Source organism: Trichosurus vulpecula, chromosome 2 (genome assembly GCF_011100635.1).
Source record: "Trichosurus vulpecula isolate mTriVul1 chromosome 2, mTriVul1.pri, whole genome shotgun sequence".
Lineage (NCBI taxonomy): Eukaryota > Metazoa > Chordata > Mammalia > Diprotodontia > Phalangeridae > Trichosurus > Trichosurus vulpecula.
In genome coordinates, this window is record NC_050574.1 from 432298393 (window position 1) to 432317528 (window position 19136).

At 35.1% G+C, this 19136-nt stretch overlaps 1 protein-coding gene across 1 annotated transcript in view; it reads right to left on the bottom strand.

The window, feature by feature from the left end:
* The window catches only part of RPGR (retinitis pigmentosa GTPase regulator), a 93555-nt gene that overhangs the window by 62262 nt on the left and 12157 nt on the right, over positions 1–19136 (bottom strand). The window contains exons 2-7 of the mRNA XM_036744550.1: positions 18405–18530; positions 17869–17961; positions 15696–15758; positions 5360–5518; positions 3932–4081; positions 934–1092 (exon numbers count right to left, since the gene is read on the bottom strand). Coding sequence (XP_036600445.1) covers positions 934–1092; positions 3932–4081; positions 5360–5518; positions 15696–15758; positions 17869–17961; positions 18405–18530 — 750 coding nt within the window. The remainder of the gene's footprint in view (positions 1–933; positions 1093–3931; positions 4082–5359; positions 5519–15695; positions 15759–17868; positions 17962–18404; positions 18531–19136) is intronic.

Sequence of the window (19136 nt, forward strand, 5' to 3'; positions counted from 1 at the left end):
GTAACCTTTATTACATGAATCTACCAACTAAAAGTTAATGAGCTTCAAAAAGTGGAATATTTTACTTCATCCAGTAAAATTTGGATTAACAAATCCAATTCTGAAAGGGTTCAAGAATTCTATTCCTTTGTCAAAGGGTAAGAAGGTAGACAAAAAAAAGGTGTATTGATTATAAAGCAAAAAAAAAAAAAGGTGACAAAATCTTACTAAGTAAATTCCTAAATCGAAACAGATAACACAAAGAAATTTTTTAAACATTTTGATGTTTTTAAAACCAAACATACAGCCATGACATGATCCTTCTTCAAATGTTTTTGTGTAAGCTCCATAAAATGATTAAATGAATGTTTCCTATATGTTAAATATAAGAGGAAAGATACTACTTAGTTCCAAAGCATCCTTCATCTGAAGACTACAAAGCAGTTTAACAAGGTCAAATATTAAGTAGATCTAAGATTACTTCAGTACAGACATAGAGCTTCTCCAAAGAAAGAAATTATAGAAAGAAAAATAATAATCATTATATATTAAGTGGGGATAAAAAATAAAGATCTGGGTCTATCCATAGATACGGATACGCATAGAGACACACTGAATCTTTTAAAAAGCATTTTAAACAATTTTGTCTGAAAAACTAGGCCACAAAGCAGCCCACATTAAATTTATAGTCATTAAAATACAGTTATGGTTACAATGATACTCAAAGTGGCAGTATTTTACTTTGTTCCTCTATCTTTTAGTCATTTTACACAAGCAACAAAAGCCATTTTAACCAGAGATAATACAAAAGGATTTTTATTACAACAGACTAGAACACATATTAGAGATTACCTGAAACTCTAAAGTTATTGTAGCCTATCAATAGTACAAATTTCTTGTTTACCAAAACAGAAAAAAAGGCGAAATCAATCCAAAATTCTTTTGGGTACCAACCTGTTAATGCTACTGTATGCCCTCCACCACAAGCCACTTGATTCACCTTCCCAGGAATTCCAAGAACCAACTGGGGAATTCTATGATTTTTCAGTTGCTCAGGTGACAGACCTAACTTTCCATTCTCTGGTTCTCCAAATGTATAGAGTTCACCTTCTGCTGTGGAAGATGAAGGAGAATAATTAATCATACTTCATCAAAAAGTTAATATATCGGACCATTTTCTTTCACGTATGGGTCCTAAACTAGGTCTATATTCATATGCTAAACAATGATTCTCAAAATATGAACTTTTTTAATATAATTGAGCAATTAGAAGGCATTAAGAAATTAATTTTTCCTTGACACATTTTTATTTCAATAACCCACAAAATCATTACCTCCTATGTGAGTATACATACACCTAAGTAGACATGTAATATATGTCACATTAGGTGACTTACCAAGTAAAAATGACATGCTATTTGTTCTCAAGAAGCTTTAATAGAAAAAGACAACAAACATTCCTTGTTGTGTATATTTCTTTTTAAAAACTTACTGATGTTTAGAGGAAATAGTTTTTTGGTTGTTCTAGGTGAATATAGTCCTCAAATTTCATTCACTTGTAACTTTTTTGGAAGTAGAATTTCAGGAAGGCTATGAAGGCAGATGATTTAAACCAAAAAACACAAAAAAAGCTCTAGCATATTGTGGCATGATGCCACCTTAGGCTTCATCAAGAGGGTGTCGAGGTTCAAGGAGGTAACAGTCTCATCCTGCTTTGGCTTATTCTGCTCAAATCTGGAGTCTTGCCCTCAGTTCAGGCATATCACATGTTAGGAAGAACAATGAAAAACTGGAGCGCTTCCCCAAGGTCTCAAGAACATGCCAGATGACGATGAATTAGAATAAGGGTTGTAGAACCTTGAGAAACAAAGACTTAAAGGATGGTGAGGGGCAAAAGAGAGGGCCAGGTATGGTGGCCATCTTCAAGTATCTCAAGGGCAGAAAGAACAGAATTATTCTGCTTGACCCCAGGGGGCAGAACTAGGGGAAACTACTATAAAGGGAAATTTAGGCTTGATGTAAGGAAAACATTCCTAACAATGAGAGCTATTCCTAACTGGAACAGGTCGTCTCAGGAGATTGTGGGCACGTTCAATGGAGGGCTTCGAGCAAAAACATGATTTACATCAAACACACTGTATACTCTAGATAGCAGCTCAAATTTTTACTGCCCTGTTTTTCCTTATTTGACTAAGAGCACTTAAAATGGAAACAGTTAAAAGTTTAGAACTTTCTGCCAAAGATCAACGTTACTATTTAGAAGTCCATTACAAGGTTGAAAGTTAAGTTCATGTTACTCAGTTGGATGTAATACAGGACCTGGGATACCTTTTTAAAAATTTTCCTCCCCACCTTTCATTGTAACAACATATATTAGTGGCATCCTGATCCACATTTGGGAAACTTTTGATTCAGCTCAAATTTATACTTTTTTGAAATCATCTTTCTAACATTTTTTTCTTACACAGGTTAAAAAAACAAACTTGTAGGTGCTATATTGCATAATAGTTATTTAGAACAAAATTTCATAGATTAAAACATGAGCAGAAAACCTGAAAAAATTAGTATTTTAAGTATTATCAGGTTTTTTACCACTTTCTTTGTGTAGATTATAACCCAAGCTAGTGAGCCTTGACATATGAAAGAGGAACTCAAAATGTTAAGTGGAAACCTCCCCAAGAAGAACAATGTCACTGGACCTTAGATGTCAAGTCCAACTTCCTTATTTTGTAGATACTCAGGCCCAGAGAGATGAAGTGACTTGCCCAAAGTCACACACCCTGAGGCTGACAAAGGGAGAATCTGTACCCAGGTCGTTGTTTGACTCCAAATCCAGGGCTCTTTCTACTTCATCCTGCTGCCCTTTCCTTTTATTGATGATTATGCTGCTTTCTCTTGCTAATCTATTTTTGTATGTGCAAACCCAGTATTCTTATTCTTAAGGGCCCTACTCCACTCAGAAATTAATGAATCAAACAAAATAACAAGGGAGACTACCTGTGTATGTGGTCCAGAAAGCTGAATGGGGTTGTATATCAGAGTAGCCAAAGTTTGTATGGGTTCTAGCCCAGAACAAATATTTCCAATAAGTAGTTGACTCCCACCTAATACTCACAGAAATAAATTAATTACTCACAGGAGCAAATTAATTTTCAAAATCTAAATTAAAGCACTTATTTCTGCTAAATACATATATATGATTCGTAAACACATGTGTATTAAATATGCATGTACACATGCACGCAAGCATGCATTTTCCATTTTATCAAAAACAAAGATAAAATTTCTGCTAACTAAATACTGCTAACAATATTTTCTGCTGTGCTTTGTTGAAGAGCTCACCTTGAAGTGAGGCATCCTTGGGTCCTGTCTCTAATAAATCATAGCCGTGGGACTCTGGGCAAGTCATTTAGCTTCCATGTTGTAGGTAATGCCCTAAGACTCTTATTTAAAGAGAAGGTACCAGCCTGCATTGGTAGAGGGATCTTCCTCTTCTGTGTTCCAGGCCAGCATCAATGAAACCTACGTTTCGTTGTTTGTTGTCCTCTTTCATTATAATATACTTCTTTTCACAACAAATTGGGTGATAAAAGTTAGGCAGACAAGAGATAAGGGTAATTAATGTTCTCTGGGTTGATTGAAATTGTTTCTTTTGGGAGGAAAGGGATGAAAGATAACAATGAATGACAAATGGAGAAAGATGTAAGGTTTGTAGGTATTTTTTTTGGTCTAAAATGGTGCACAAAGTTAAAGAATGACTGTTATAAAAAGTTTACTCCATAACAATGTGTTAATTTTCTAAATACATGCCACATTCATTTACAAACTAAATGTAATAACAGAAAGCTTTTTAAAATATTTCATTACAAGCATTATTACCATGCTATATACAAATCTTCCCAAGTTATAATTAGTTGGTTTACATCAGTAAAATGGAAAATAGCGATCTTACTAGTTACAAAGGCTGAATGGTAATATCCACAAGAGATCCAGGAGATAGGTTTTCCAACGACCACTTGACAAGGGACACACACGTTAGATTCATCTGCTAGACCAATTTGCCCTTCAGAATTGTCACCCCACATAAAAAGGTCCCCATCCTCTAAAATGCAAAGACAAGAAAAAGGCTTAAAACGGTGTGCCAATAAGCAACTAAGAAATTTCCAGAAGATTTTTAACACTGTATTTATGTGCTCTGCATAATCAATAATTTCCAGAGGAAAAAAATGTCACTGGGACACAGTTAAGCTTAATATTTAGAAGTTATTTAGGAGTTAAATTTCTATAAATAAGTGCTTACATAATGATTAATGACAGAAAATTTTTCTATACATGACATCAGTCACATTCATATTTTTCAACCTAGTAACAAGATGAATGGATGCTCTTGCCCTTACAGCTGCCTTTTCCTTATATGAATGACTTTAAGCAGAATATGTTTTCTTCTCTTCATAAAATTATACCTGCAACTGAACTAATAGCTAAAACTACATACTTTCAGGAGGGGTTCCCTGCTGAAAGGGGTTTATGGTATTCTTGCTCTTTAAGTACATTATGGAAGTGATATTCTTAACCTTCAAAACAAGTGCATCCTAAAGAAAGGAAAAAAGAAATTACTGTATATCTGATTACATCACTTATTATTCACATTCAGTGGTATACATATTCTAAATATACACAAAAACAGAAGTACTGGTAAATATGATACTTTGAACAAAAGACGTATGTTTCAAAGAAGACTATTCAATTACATCTGCATAAGCCATATGGTTAAAATGTTGCTCCCTAGAAGAGAAGATTAAGTTATAGCCTTAAAAGAAGTTTCTATATTTCAGAAAATGTTAAAAGTTTAAATTTTTTTTCAAACAAAAGACAATTAAATAGCAACATCTAAATGCATGATGTCTTCTTCTAATTCCAAAACAGTTATCTATGGAGTTAGTCTAACAAATTTTATCACTACAATCTGTATTTTCGACTACTTGGAAAATACAAGTGGCCTATGAAATAAAGGGAATAGAAACGATTTCTTCAATTTAGTATTTGAGAGCCTTAGCTGAAAGAAAAAGAAAGAAATCCTAAGATTTCAAAATGGCAAAATAAAAAAATCTTAGAAGATCTACTCAAGCTATAATCAAAATATGGGATGTTTCGTGCATTGTTTTGCAAATCCTTCTGGAATGTTTAAAAAAAATTAGGCCACCATTCTGTTATACTAGGTAATAAAATTGTCTTCCATAATTTAAAAAAAATATATAGGGTGTTTCCTTTGAGGAAACAGAAAACAACTCCACAAGAGTTTTGGATTTGTTTCTAGAGATGTTGAGGAGCTTCACTGGGACAGTGAGGCTTCCTATCTTTAGTGGTCCATGAGTCTTACCAGTTAGTGCAGCTGAAGTGTTGGATCCAGCAGAGAGCTGTTTAATCTTGTACTGGGAGGTAAAAAAGCTGACTAGGTGAAAAGTAGTTCTTTCTTCAGTGTCACCAAGTCCCAACTGCCCTTCACTATTACCTCCAGCTGCATATACCTTCCCTTCTTCTGCACAGAGAAAAGAACATATAAGTACTGTATGTGCATCCTTAATATGGCAATAATAAATCAAAAGATACAAAAAGTTTGGCTTATAACTGCAATTTCTTTAGCTAACAAGGTTAAAAACAAACACTTATTTATTCAACAATTTGTTTTGATAATAGAAATAACAAAATACAACTGAGGGAATGTTATGTTTACCTGAGATTAATTTTTTAAATTCTTATGTTAACTAGCAGCTGGAATGTGTAACTTGAACGGCATGTATTTTCTTAGTAAAACTGAACTCCATGCATTTTGAATTCAAAGGATGAAAAATACTGCCTGAATTAAAAGTCCAAACTGTAGACTATTTTAAATATATTTTTATTGTTTTCTAGTTCCATATACATTTTAACTGAAATAAAAATTAATGTTAATAAAGATAAGATAAATGGCATGAAAAAATTGTGAATCACAAAAAAGTCTGATGTCATTTAATTCTTCAATATTTAAAGGTGATATGATTCTATTGTCTTAAATGTACAAATTGTTTCATGTTCATATGTTTGTATAGGGTCAATTTGAAACCAAGTGTTGTATTGTTAATAAAAATCATTTAGTTCTTTGTACTACAAATCTATGTTTTTTTAGAATGCTGCAAACAATTTTGGGAAAATCTGCTACAATTCCTTTATTATGTGTGTTCATTATTATTTTGCTTAAAAACCTCTTTTATAATGATACACAAATGTCACCCCAGTTACGTTCCAATTATCAAATAAATCCCAATGCAGTTTCATCTAACTTAATGGGGCTTTATTTTACTCTGTATATCCAGTAACACTTGGGAATGCAAATTTGTACCAAATAATAGACAAAAAGTAATGAGGAAATATACAAACAAAATGCTACAAAACACTAAGAATGAAGAGAATATGTTTACCTTGATGTATGTTCAGAAATCTTAAGTGAAAAAAATTAATTCAACTCAACAAACATTTATAAAGCATCAACTATATAGGAGCCACTGCACTGAGGAAACAAAAGACAAAACTAACAATCCCTACCTGCAAGATTTCATTAGCTATTACATACAAATAAAAAGCCATTCAAAATCTCAGTTTTCACTGTAGCACTTTCACATATAGGAATGGTTTGTCATTCTTTTTAAAGGAACATATTATGTATCCTTCCCATTTGGCACGTTAGTGTACCCACTGGTGGCCAGTTGCTGACTTCCCATGGGGGAATCCAAGGAGTACTAAGCAAGAACTGGTCACTGGATAACTTAGAGTTTCAAAAAGTCTGATTAGAAACCTCAGGGGCCAACCCATTCCCCAAATAATTCTGTATGAAAGGGATAACCTCTTGTTAGGAAGAAACCACAAATGCTCCTAAAGCAGGACCATTCTACTCTTGGTTAACTAATTTTTTGGAAATATTTCCTGACATCAAGACAAAATCTGCAGGCTTGCAACTTCTATCTAAATCTAACACTCCTACTTCCACTCTCTGGGACTGACTGGAGTAAGTCTAATCCCTCTTACACATGACAGGCCTTCAAACAATGGAAAGCCATAAGTACCCTGGAAGTCTATGTAAGTTCAATAATCCTACTTCTACCAATGATCTTCATAAGCACGAACTTCACCATCCTAGTAGGTCTCCTCTGGATACTTCTCAGCTTATCAATGCCCTTCCTAAGATGTATGAACACAATACTCCAGAAGTGATCTCACCAGGGCAAAGTACAGCAAAGCTCTCACCACTCTCACTTCACACTATGCCTCTCTCAATGTACCCTGAGATACCTGCTTTCTTGGTTGTGATATCAAATGTGAATTTCTCTTGAGTCTATAATCCATTAAAAGTCCCAAACTTCTTTTATATAAACTGCTGTCTAACCAAACCTGGCCCACCTTATACTTGTAAAACAGATATCTGGGAACCAATCCATCATACAACATTTGTTGAACACGTCTCATGGGCCCGGCGCTATCCTGGGTGCTGGCAATACAAAAGCCAAAGTGAAACCCTTGCCCTCAAGAAGCTTACATGTCAATGGCGGAAGAAATGCATGCACATATAGATATACTATACTTACAAAACTGACAAAAGGTAAACTTGCTGGGGGAGAAAAAGAGGGGGGTGGTTCATGGAGCAGGAGAGATAGTTAGGGACCTAGGAAAGGCTTCATGCACAAGATGGCACTTGAGGTAAGCAGAGGTGAGGAGGGACTTCCAGATATAAGGAGCTGCCTGAGCAATACGCTGAGATGGAAGACAGGAGTATCCTGGTGCAGAATAGCAAGCAGGTCAACATGGCTGGACCACAGGGTACATGGAGGAAAATAATGTAGGAAGACTCAAAAAGTAAAAACAAGATCAAATTATGAAGAACTTTAAATATCAAAAAGAGTTTATATTTAATCCACGAGGTAACAGCGAATTAGTAAAGTTTGTTAAAGAGACATGATCAACATGATCAGAGCTGTACTTTAAGAGAATTGCCTCTTATTGTCCTCAGGGACTACAGTAGGGACAGTCATAAGTTAGAGAGACCAAAGTATTGCAATAGGTCAGGCGAGAGGGATGACCTGAACCAGGGTGGTGGCTTTGTGTATAGAGAGGAAGAGATGTACATAAGAGACGTTGTGGAGTACAAATGACAAGACTTGGCAACAGGTTAGATATGAACCTGAGCGACAAGCAGGATAAAGATTATTCCAATGTTAAGTGGGAATTTTGGAGCGTGGGAAGGATATGTTTTGGATATGTTGAGGTTGAGATGACTATTGGACATCTAGTTTAAGATGTACAAAAGTGTAATTCTAAGATTTTACATTTGTCTACTAAATTTTATCTTATTAGAATGAGCCTAATGCAGACAGTCCAAAACTTTTTGAATCCAGAAGACAACATAAAGAGTGTTTAGCTATCTCATCTCAGCTTTGAGTCATCTACAAAGTTCATAAGCCTATCATTTATGTCTTTATCTAAGTAACTGATAAAAATGCTAAACAGCACAGGGCCCTGCACAACTCCCTGGGTCACAACCCTGACATAGAACCATTCATGACATCGAGCAGTTTCAGAATCTACTCAGTTATACATCTGACCCACATCTATCCAGCTTTCCCACAAGAAGAAAACAAGAGAGCATAGAATAAAGGCAGTGTTCCTAAAATAATAAGCAGTATCTATCTAAAACCATCAGCAAGCATTATCTGTAATGGGGATAAAGCAGAAGCCTCCCCAATAAGATCACGGGTAAAGCAAGGATGCCCATTATCACCACTATTATTCAATATAGTACTAGAAATGTTAGCTACAGCAATAAGAGAAGAAAAAGAAACCAAAGGAATTAGAATAAGCAATGAAGAAACAAAATTATCACTCTTTGCAGATGATATGATGGTATACTTAGAGAACCCTAGAGAATCAACTAAAAAACTACTTGGAATAATTAACAATTTTAGCAGACTTGCAGGATATAAGATAAACCCAAATAAATCATCAGCATTTCTTTATATGGCCAACAAAGCCCAGCAACAAGAGACAGAAAGAGAAATTATATTCAAAACAACTGTAAAGAATATGAAACAGTTGAGAGAGTCTACTTGCCAAAACAAAAACAAACCCAGGAACTATAAGAACACAACTTGAAAACACTTTTTACGCAAATAAAGTCAAATCTAAATAACTGGAAAAACATTAATTACTCATGGGGAAGGTGAGCCAATATAATAAAAATTACAATTCTGCCTAAACTAATTTACTTACTTAGTGCCTTACCAATCAAACTACCAAAAATTATTTGATAGAGCTAGAAACAATAACACATTTCATCTGAAAGGGCAAAAAGTGAAGAATATCAAGGTAATTAATGAAAAAAATACAAAGGAAGGTGCCCTAACAATGCCAGATCCCAAATTATATTATAAAGCAGTAATCAACAAAACTATCTGGTACTGGCTAAGAAAAAGAGTGGTGGATCAGTGGGATGGATTAGATATACAAGACACAGTAGTCAATGACCACAGTAACCTAGTATTTGATAAACCAAAAAAAACCCAGCCTTTGGGATAAGAACTCATTATATGACAAAAACTTCTGGGAAAATTGGAAAACAACAGAACACAAACTAGGTAGAGACCAACATCTCACATCATATACCAAGATAAGGTCAAAATAGGTGCACGATTTAGACACAAAGGTTGACACCATAAGCAAACTAGAAGAGCAAGGAATAGTTTATCTGTCAGATCTATGGGGGAGGGAAAAATTCATGACCAAACAAGAGATAGAGAGTGTTACAAAATGTAAAATAGATAATTTTGATTATATTAAAATAAAAAGCTTTTTTACAAACAAAACCATTGCAACTAGGATTAGAAGGAAAGCAGAAAGCAAGGAAACAATATTTATAGCAAGTGTCTCTGATAAAGGCCCCATTTCTCAAATATATAGATAACTAAGTCAAATTTGTAAGAATATAAAACATTTCCCAATTGATAAATAGCCCAAGGATACAAACAAGCAGTTTTCAGATGAAGAAATCAAAGCTATCTACAGGTATATAAAAAAGTGTTCTAAATCACTTTTGATTAGAGAAATGCAAATTAAAACAACTCCAAGGTACTACCTTGTACCTATCAGATTGGCTAATACGACAGAAAAAGAAAACGATAATTGCTGGAGAGAATGTGGGAAAACTGGCACATTAACGCACTGTTGGTGGAGTTGTGAACTGATCCAACCATTCTGGAGAGCAATTTGGAACTATGCTCAAAAAACAACCAAACTGAGCATACCCTTTGATCCAGCAATACCAACACTAGGTCTGTATCCCAAAGAGATCACAAAAAAGGGAAAGGACCTACATGTGCAAAAATATTTATAGCAGCCCTTTTTGTGGTGGTAAAATATTGGAAACTGAGAAGATGCCTATCAATTGGGGAATGGCTAAACAAGCTGTGGTTTATGAATGTAATGGAATACTATTGTTCCATAAGAAATAATGAACAGGCAGATTTCAAAAAAACCTGGAAAGACTTGTATGAAATGATGCAAAGTGAAACGAATAAACTAGGAAAACACTGTACACAATATCAGCAACACTGTGCGATGGTCAGCTATGAATGACTCAGCTCTTCTCAGCAAAAATAATAATCCAAGACAAGTACAGAGGGCTCAGAAAGGAAAACGCTATCCACACCCAGATAAAGAACTGACGGACTCTAAGTGCACATCAAAACATTTTTTTCACTTGCTTTATTCTTTTTCATGTTTTCTTTTCATTTTGATCTGTATCTTCTTTCACAACTGTGACTAATATGGAAATGTGTTTTACATGATAGCACATGTATAACCTACATCAAATTATCTACCATTTTCACAAGAGGCGAGGGAAGGGAGTTAGGGAAAAAAATTTGGAACTCAAAATCTTATAAAAATGAATGCTAAAAATTGCCTTGATATGTAATTGGGGAAAAAATGAAATACTATTTTAAAAGAGAACACAAGAGGCTTTAACAAGAGGCTTTATTAAATTCTAGGTAAATATCTACCACTTTAGTAACTGTCAAAAATGGAAATGCGCTTCTCTCATGATCTGGTCTTGATTATGACCTTCTCTGAAGATCAGAATTGCAATGTTAATGTGTACAGAAGAGCAACTGGTCAGTATGGATGTATCAGAGTGTGAGAAGGGAGGTAATGTGTAAGAAGACTGGAAAGACAGGAAGAAGCTAAGGTGTGAAAAGATTAAAATGTTAACAAAGGCATTCGGATTTGTTTTTAAAGGTTAACAGGGCAGTCGTGTGTGTGTGTGTGTGTGTGTGTGTGTGTGTGTGTGTGTGTGTGTGTGTGTATTGATGTGATAAGACCTGTGCTTTTAGTAAAATCACACTGGTAGCTGTGAGGAGGATTGATTAGGTGGGGAGGAGAGCTTGAATTAGCAGTCCTAATGGGAGCTCATTGCAATAGTCCAAATGAGAAGTAATGAGGTCAGGAACTAGGATGGTTGTTGTCTGAGTGGAAAAGAAAGACATATGCAAAAGATGTGGTAATGGTAAAAAATGATATAGCTGGAGTAAAGGACTACTGCTTAAATAGATGGGATAATGACAACTATGGACAAAAAGAAGGCAGACATGCTAAGCTTTTATCTTTTCTTTTTTTTGCTAAGGAGAATGATCCTTGGACTAGAAAGGATAGGACAAAAATGATAAAGAGGAAGTTGATATCCAAGTTAAGCTTCTTTTTTTTTTCATCCCCAGATCATTTTGAGCTTCAGTATTATTGACGTTTTTTGCAAGACTCTATCTTGCTTTTGTATTTATTTTCCATTATCTTCACTTGCTTCAATTGTCTGCACATGTCTAAGTTTGTGGTGAATTACCTATGCATTCATACAAGTCTCTATGGAATACTTTGGCTCTTCACTGGATTTCATTTTCTTTGGGTCTCCAGAATTCATTCTCAATTACTTACTATCCCACCTCAACTGACTTTTCCTGTAGGAGCCAGTGGACTCCTCTAAACCCCTTTAAAGTTCCTTTATCAAAATACAGAGTGAATGTTGGACTATTCCCAGATTTCCTCTTTCTCTACAAAATTCTAAAATGGAGCAGTACTTCCTCCCAAGGTTCCCATCATTTATGCTCCCGCAACTAGTTCTTTGCTGGTGAAAATCAGATCTAGAATAGAATTTCCCCTTCTTGGTTCTTTCACATTTTGAAGAATGAAATAAACATTACACCAAGTAAAAAAAAATATTATCAGCTCTGTTTTTGGCAGAAGACTCCAGCAAATGGATGGATAGGTGAAGTCCCTCATCACTACTGTATCATACATCTCTTCCTCTCTTGCCCAGCTAGTCTGTCCTCTCTGCTCATGACAAAGTTACTTGCATTTTTGCTGACCTTCACACACTTGCTTTCCATCATCCTTCCCCCAACGGTTCCTGCATTACTTCCTAAGAATGTCTTTTTAATACACAGTGCTGTCTCACTCCCCTTTCCACCCATCTCATTCCTCCTGAAGATGGTATTTCACTTCCAGAGGCAAGCCCGGATTTCTAAGGCAGGGACAGTCGAGCTTCTGTTGATGATCAATTCCTGGGCAGTTCTCAGGACCATGAAAGAAGATGTCACAGCAGTGACTGCCCCCAGTGTATGCAGCCAGGTGTCAAACAAGTCCAGTGAATTTCTTTAAATGGATGTTTTATAAATAATAATTCTAGAAATTATTTGAACTCTGCTACTAAACATTCATTTTGCCAATTTTTCCAAAGGACAAGTCTACCAAACATTTTCACTTAGAAACTTTTAAGCAGTGACTTGTACAGAACCAATGTTGAATAAATGTTCAGTCAAACATTTTCTGAAGTAAATAATGCCAACTTATGGTAGTACGCAAAATCCATAAACTTTACAAAGCCACAAAAACACGGACTTTCAGTTCTCAGATTGTGCCAAGAAATTATGCATAAGAGGATTCTGGGAAAATGGTGGAGTAGGTCAGAAAATTTCAAACTTTCAAGATTTTCCCCAACAAAAGAGATAAAATAGCACCTTAGGGCAAACAAAGTGTGTGGGGGGGCAAAAATAAATAAGAATAAGGTCACGACAAGGGTCGTCCAGGGACAATTTGCGAAAATCAGAAGAAAAATCCCAGGATGAGGTTTGGTCCCAGTGAAGAGTAGATACCTCAAGCCTAGGGCCCCTTTTAACAACAAGCAGTAAGCCCTGGGGTTAGCTGGGTTGGGAGGCTGTCTCAGCCCCAGCCACAGGAACTTTTGCCCCCCAGATAGTCAGAGGAGTTGAGTGTCAGAGCCTGGGAAGATGGAGGTGAACGTCTGCTAACAAGAAGCACCAGACCCAGCTGTGCTGTGAAGAGCTTCGGGGTGAGAAGGAAAGCACACACACCCAGGAAGTGCAGAAGCAGTGGGGCCAGATGCTCCTGGATGTGGGCACTTAAAGGAGTTTGAAGGTTTGGATTTGGTTCCAGGCTAGAGTGGAGAACTGAAGATCTGGGGCAAGAGCCAGCATCCCCCAGATCCAGGGCTAGAAATTATTATAGAAATTAAGCTATTATCACAAAAAAATGCAGAGGCAAAGGAGAAAAAACCCAACCATAGAAAGCTATTATGGGAATAGAGAAAACCAGGGTTCATCCTCAGAGGATACTGAAGTAAAGAAACCCCCCTTTACCTCAAAGAGTAACTTCAAATAGTCACTGGCCCAAGAAGAATTCACAGAAGATCTAAAAATAGACTTTAAAAATCAAATGACAGAGATGGAGGAAAAATTTAAAAAAAATAAGAATAATCTAAGAAAAACAAGAAGATTACGAAAGGAAAGCCAAGCAATTAGAAAGGGAAATCCAGAATCTTAAGAAAGAAAATGACACTTTGAAAATTAGAATTGGGCAAGGCAAAGCCAGTGAAATTATAAGGGATCAAGAAAAATTAAACAAAACATGAATAATGAAAAAACAGAAGAGAAAGTGAAACATCTTAAAAGAAAAACAATAGGATCTGGAGAAGAGATCAAAGAGAAAAAACATAAAAATAATCAAACTAAGTGAAAGCTATGATGAAAAAAGAATCTTGATACAATAATACAAGAAATAATTAAAGAAAATTGCCCTGAAGAATTAGAACGGGGGGAGGGGAGGTAGGGGGAGTAGAAATAGAAAAAATACGATTGCCACTTAAAAGAGATCCTATAGGAAAACTCCTAGGAACATCACAGTCAAACTCTTAAACCCTCAGCTCAAGGATAAAATATTAAAAGCAACAAAAATGAAACAATTTAAATATGATGGTGCCACATTTAGAATCACACAAGACCTAGCAGTGGAGACATTAAAGAACCGCAGGTCTTGGAACACCATATATCAAAGAGCAAAAGAATTGGGGCTCTGGTTGAAAATATCATGCCCAGCAAAGTTAAGCATAAAACTGAACAAAAAAAAAGCATATCTGATCAACTGTCAGACTTTCAAGACCTTGCTACAAAAAAACACCTCAACTTAATAAAAGATTTGACATACAAGAGCCAAGAGAAACATACGGTACATACCAAAGACTGATTACAAGGGATTCAATAAGGACAGACCATTTACTTTTCATATATGTAAAATGCGAAATGTATGTCTAAGATTCTTATTAATAATTGGGTAGCTCATAATAAAGATTGGGGTAAACCTGAGTATGATATGAATTTAATAATAGCTAAAAATAATTATTTTATATAAATGAGGTTCAAAGGGAAAAATCAATACAGAAAAATTAGATGGGGGAGGAGGGCTGGTAGTTCTGGTGACTACTTTCATTGGGAATGAGTTTTAATAAGGAACAATACATATATATTTAGAAGAGTATAAAAGTCTTCTAAATTCAGAAGAAATAAAACAGTAAGTGAATAGGGAGGAGGAGAGAACAAGGGAGGGATCTTTAGAGGGGAGGGTAAGGGAATAGATAAAAGGGGGGCATAGAACAGTGCTTACTTAGATCAATGGGAATGGGAGGATAAGGGTGGGATCTCTAGGGGGAGAGGGAGGGAATAGAGGGGCTACAGAAGGGTGTTTAGATTTATGGGATCTTTGGAGTGGGGTAGGCAAATAATAGAAGGGCAAGGTACCAGGTAAAAGTAAAGTAAGGGTGGCAGCAGGGATAGGAAACGAGATATGCACAAACATAAAAACAAAGATCAGGAGTAGAATTTGTTTGGGAAAGTATATGTCTATATATGCATGTATACATGTATAGGTGTATGTATATATCTATAGAGAAATATATCCGCACTTAATTGTAGCTTCTGGCGGGGGGGGGGGGGGGAGGGAAAAAAAAGAACAAAGTAAAACAGTGTGCAAAGGAGAACAAAAGAAAACTTACAAGGAAGCAAAGAAAAGATGGATGACTCTCAACACACGATGTAGTAGTTATCATGCAGACTTTCTTGAAATGAAAATTTATTGTTACATATTTTGAATCCTCTCATGTTCTGCTATGTATATGACATGTTTTTTTTTCCTTTCTTACTTTGTATTAAAGTTCTAATATTTAAGTTTACGATCTGTTTTTGTTTCTTTTCTCTATTCTGTATTTGTGTTCTGGTGTTTGAGTCTAAAATAAAATTTTAAAAATAAGGAAAAAAGAAAAAAGAAATTATGCATAATATACATAACTGTACCTGTGTATATCAAGGTATGGTTCCTTCCACATGCAGCATACTTTACTTTTTCGGGTTTTAAAGCTAAGAAAAATGATGAAAATATTCAGATTATGACAAATGAAAATTCATTTTTGCTTACAGAAAAATAACTTTCCTTTAATAATGTCATTATACTACTCATAGTCTATCAATGAATTCAGTACCTTCTACACTAATACAAACTTCTGGGAACTGTCTTCAACTGCCTAAAAAACTTAACCATTGACCCCACTGTTAAACCCTCAGAACTGACTTCCTGGACTTTCTCTGCCCCTGTAGCTTACTTTGCTTTTAGGCACTGTCTCCTCAAATTCAAGAATAAGCTCTTTGAAAACAAGGGCTGTTTGACCTTTTTTCTGTTTGTTGCTTTAGCATTTAGCCCAGTGCTTAGTACAGAGCAGATCCCCAATGAATGTGTTTTCATTCTTCTTCTCATTCATTCAAAGCTTTCCATCATCCTCCTATTTTTCATATTATTGCCAAGAATATATACATACACACACATATATGTATGAGTGTATATATATTTGTGTATATGTATGTATGTTTATACATATGTAGCCTTTGTTCCAAAAGTCAGTCTACACAACTGTCCTTCATATTTCTCTCTTCTGTTTCCAAGACCTTTTCCAAGGCTCATTATACATATGTGTGTGTATCAGTTCACTGCCCTTTTCAACCTCAATCTGAAGTCCTTATCCTTCAACGAAGTTTGTTTTTCTGACTATTTTCCACCCATCATCTACTTTTCTCCTCAATTAACAGTTTCCCTTTGTCTAATCATTAGATTGTTTTAATTCTTTTATAATCTATAACTACTTAAGTTGATTTCATGTTGGCCTATTTTCTCCCCTATCACACCATAAGAGATACGATAACAAAGACAATGTCTATTATTGACTATGTATTTTCAAGAGTTTACTTTTTTTGACTAATATATAAAATTCAATTTGGATTGACATAAAAACAATTTACATTAAAATTACAATTTGAAACAAGAAATTCCACGTTAAAAAAATCCTGTTTCTAGCCCTATCACCATTAGTCTTTTAAGCTGTCTTAGTTTAACATATCTGACCATATATTACAGTGCCTAGAACATAGTAAGTGCTTAATAAACGCTTGTTGGTTGACAGATATCTAACTAAAGTCTTACCATGTCAGATCAATTTATAATATACAGTATATAATATACAATATATAATACGATATATAATATGCAACATGTAATATAATTATATAATATATATGCATAACTAAAAATTATATAGAATCTGATGTCAAACCTTTAGCAAGAAAGAGCTGAAGCTCTAGAGTAAGGCAACAGATGAAAGGAGTTCTACAAAATAAGTAATTTTTAAAAGGAGTGAATCCTACAAGGAAAAAAACCTGTACAGCTCCTGTGATTGTCAGGATGATGGTGATGACAACAATGAATAATAATGATGGCATCGATACAGCATCTATCACATGCCGGGTGCTGTGCTAAGCACGTTACAAATATCTCATTTAATCTTCACAGCAATCCTGGGAGGTAGGTGCTATTAATAGTCCCAACTGAGGTAGACAGAGTAACTTGCCCACGGTCACATTGCTAGGAAATGTCTGATGCAGGATTTGAACTCAGGTCTTCCTGATTCCAGTCCTAGCATCACTCACTATGCCACCTAGCTGCCTCATCAAGGTCAATCCGAATTTGAGGCACTAAAACATAATAACTTCTTGAAGTCACACACATTAAAATTCTAAATATTAATTAACATTAAAATCATGAGAGGCAACATGGTATAGTGGACAGACAGGAAAAAGTGGGCTCAATTTTGACCTCGGAACCATTTCAAGTTATTAAACACCTCCGTGCCTCAATCAACTTTCCTAGGCTGTAAGGTGCTCAAAAGTTTCCTCACCAGGTGTTCCCCACACTGATGAAATCATAGGGCCCAACAAAGGGAAAAAATTTTTTTTTTCAAGTTGATCTTAAAACTTTTGTTATATTGCACAACTAAAGAAAAAAGTAAAAACTAATTTTGTAATAATTTTATAAGACTTAAAAAATAAAAGTAAACATCTAATACAGTGACTCTAACAGGACTTTAATGGTTTATTAGTAAGTTACTTGTTAAATGGGCAAAGAATAAAAAAGCAAACAAACCTTTAACACAAGTTGGCTTGCTGATTGTTGTCTTTGATCCTAATCCTAACTGACCCCAGTTGTTGCTGCCAAACATGTAAAGTTTATTATTTCCTGAAAAAAGAAGAGGAAATTAATAAAACTGATCATCCTAAACATAAAATGTTAGACAAGATCACCTACCTTTAAGTAAGCCATACTTGGAAAAACAGCACTGTATTTAAGCTATTTTGTATACCTACTTATGTTTAAATTACGTGGGGCACAACAGAATTTCTACTCCTACACAATAACATTTTTTAATGTTATAGAGATGACCTTACTAATCCAATAAATCTACTCTTATAAAACTGTATGTAAGATTAATCATACTTTAAATTTAGTAACAGAACTTACGATTAAAGTAAATCTTTGGGGAGTCTTTCAGTCAAGTGAATCATCACTCTTATTCTTTCTAGGTTTTTATACATCATATTGCTAAAAGCAGGTTACAACAGTATAAATACAATAAAATAGGTTTCCCAAATTTGATTCTCACCATACAAAGTTTTACTTACCTGTTACAAGAGCAGTATGTTCATCTCCACATGACAGATATGCAGGTATGTCATTTCTTAACCAGAACCTGCTGGGAATATTTTCTGCAAACTTGCTTTTGCCAAAAGTGAAAACAGCACCTGAATCTTTAAATATGTATACATTTCTATTTTAGAATTTATACTACATTGTTCAACAAAATCAAAACAAACAAAAAATACTTCAATAATCACTCACACACAGGTTTTATCTCACCTAGTTTCTTCTGCTCAGATATTATTTATATCTTCATTCTTCTAATAATGACTTAAATTTATTTTCTTGAACAAATCTATTGATATTGACAGAATCAGGGAATTTCAGAGCTGGAAGGGATCTTAGAGGCCATCTACTCCAAAGTGGCCCCCAAAAAGAATCCCTTCTATATTAAGTGTTTAATCCAGATTTCTTGAAGACTTCCAAGCACAAAAGATCCTACTATCCCATGAAGCTGGTTGCCACGGTTAAGGAAACTCTTTCTAAAAACCAGCTTAAGTTTATCTCCTGGAAACTTCCACTCCATACTCTTAATTCTACCATATGAGGCCAAACAGAACAAGCCTATCCCATCTTTTGTGAGACAATCTTCAAATGTTTGACTCCACACCAGACTCTTCTGCTGGATAAGCATGCTTTCAGAAGATCCTCATAGGACGAGGCAGTCCTTCACCATCTTGGTTGCACTCTTCAGATTATTCTCTCCAGCTTATCAA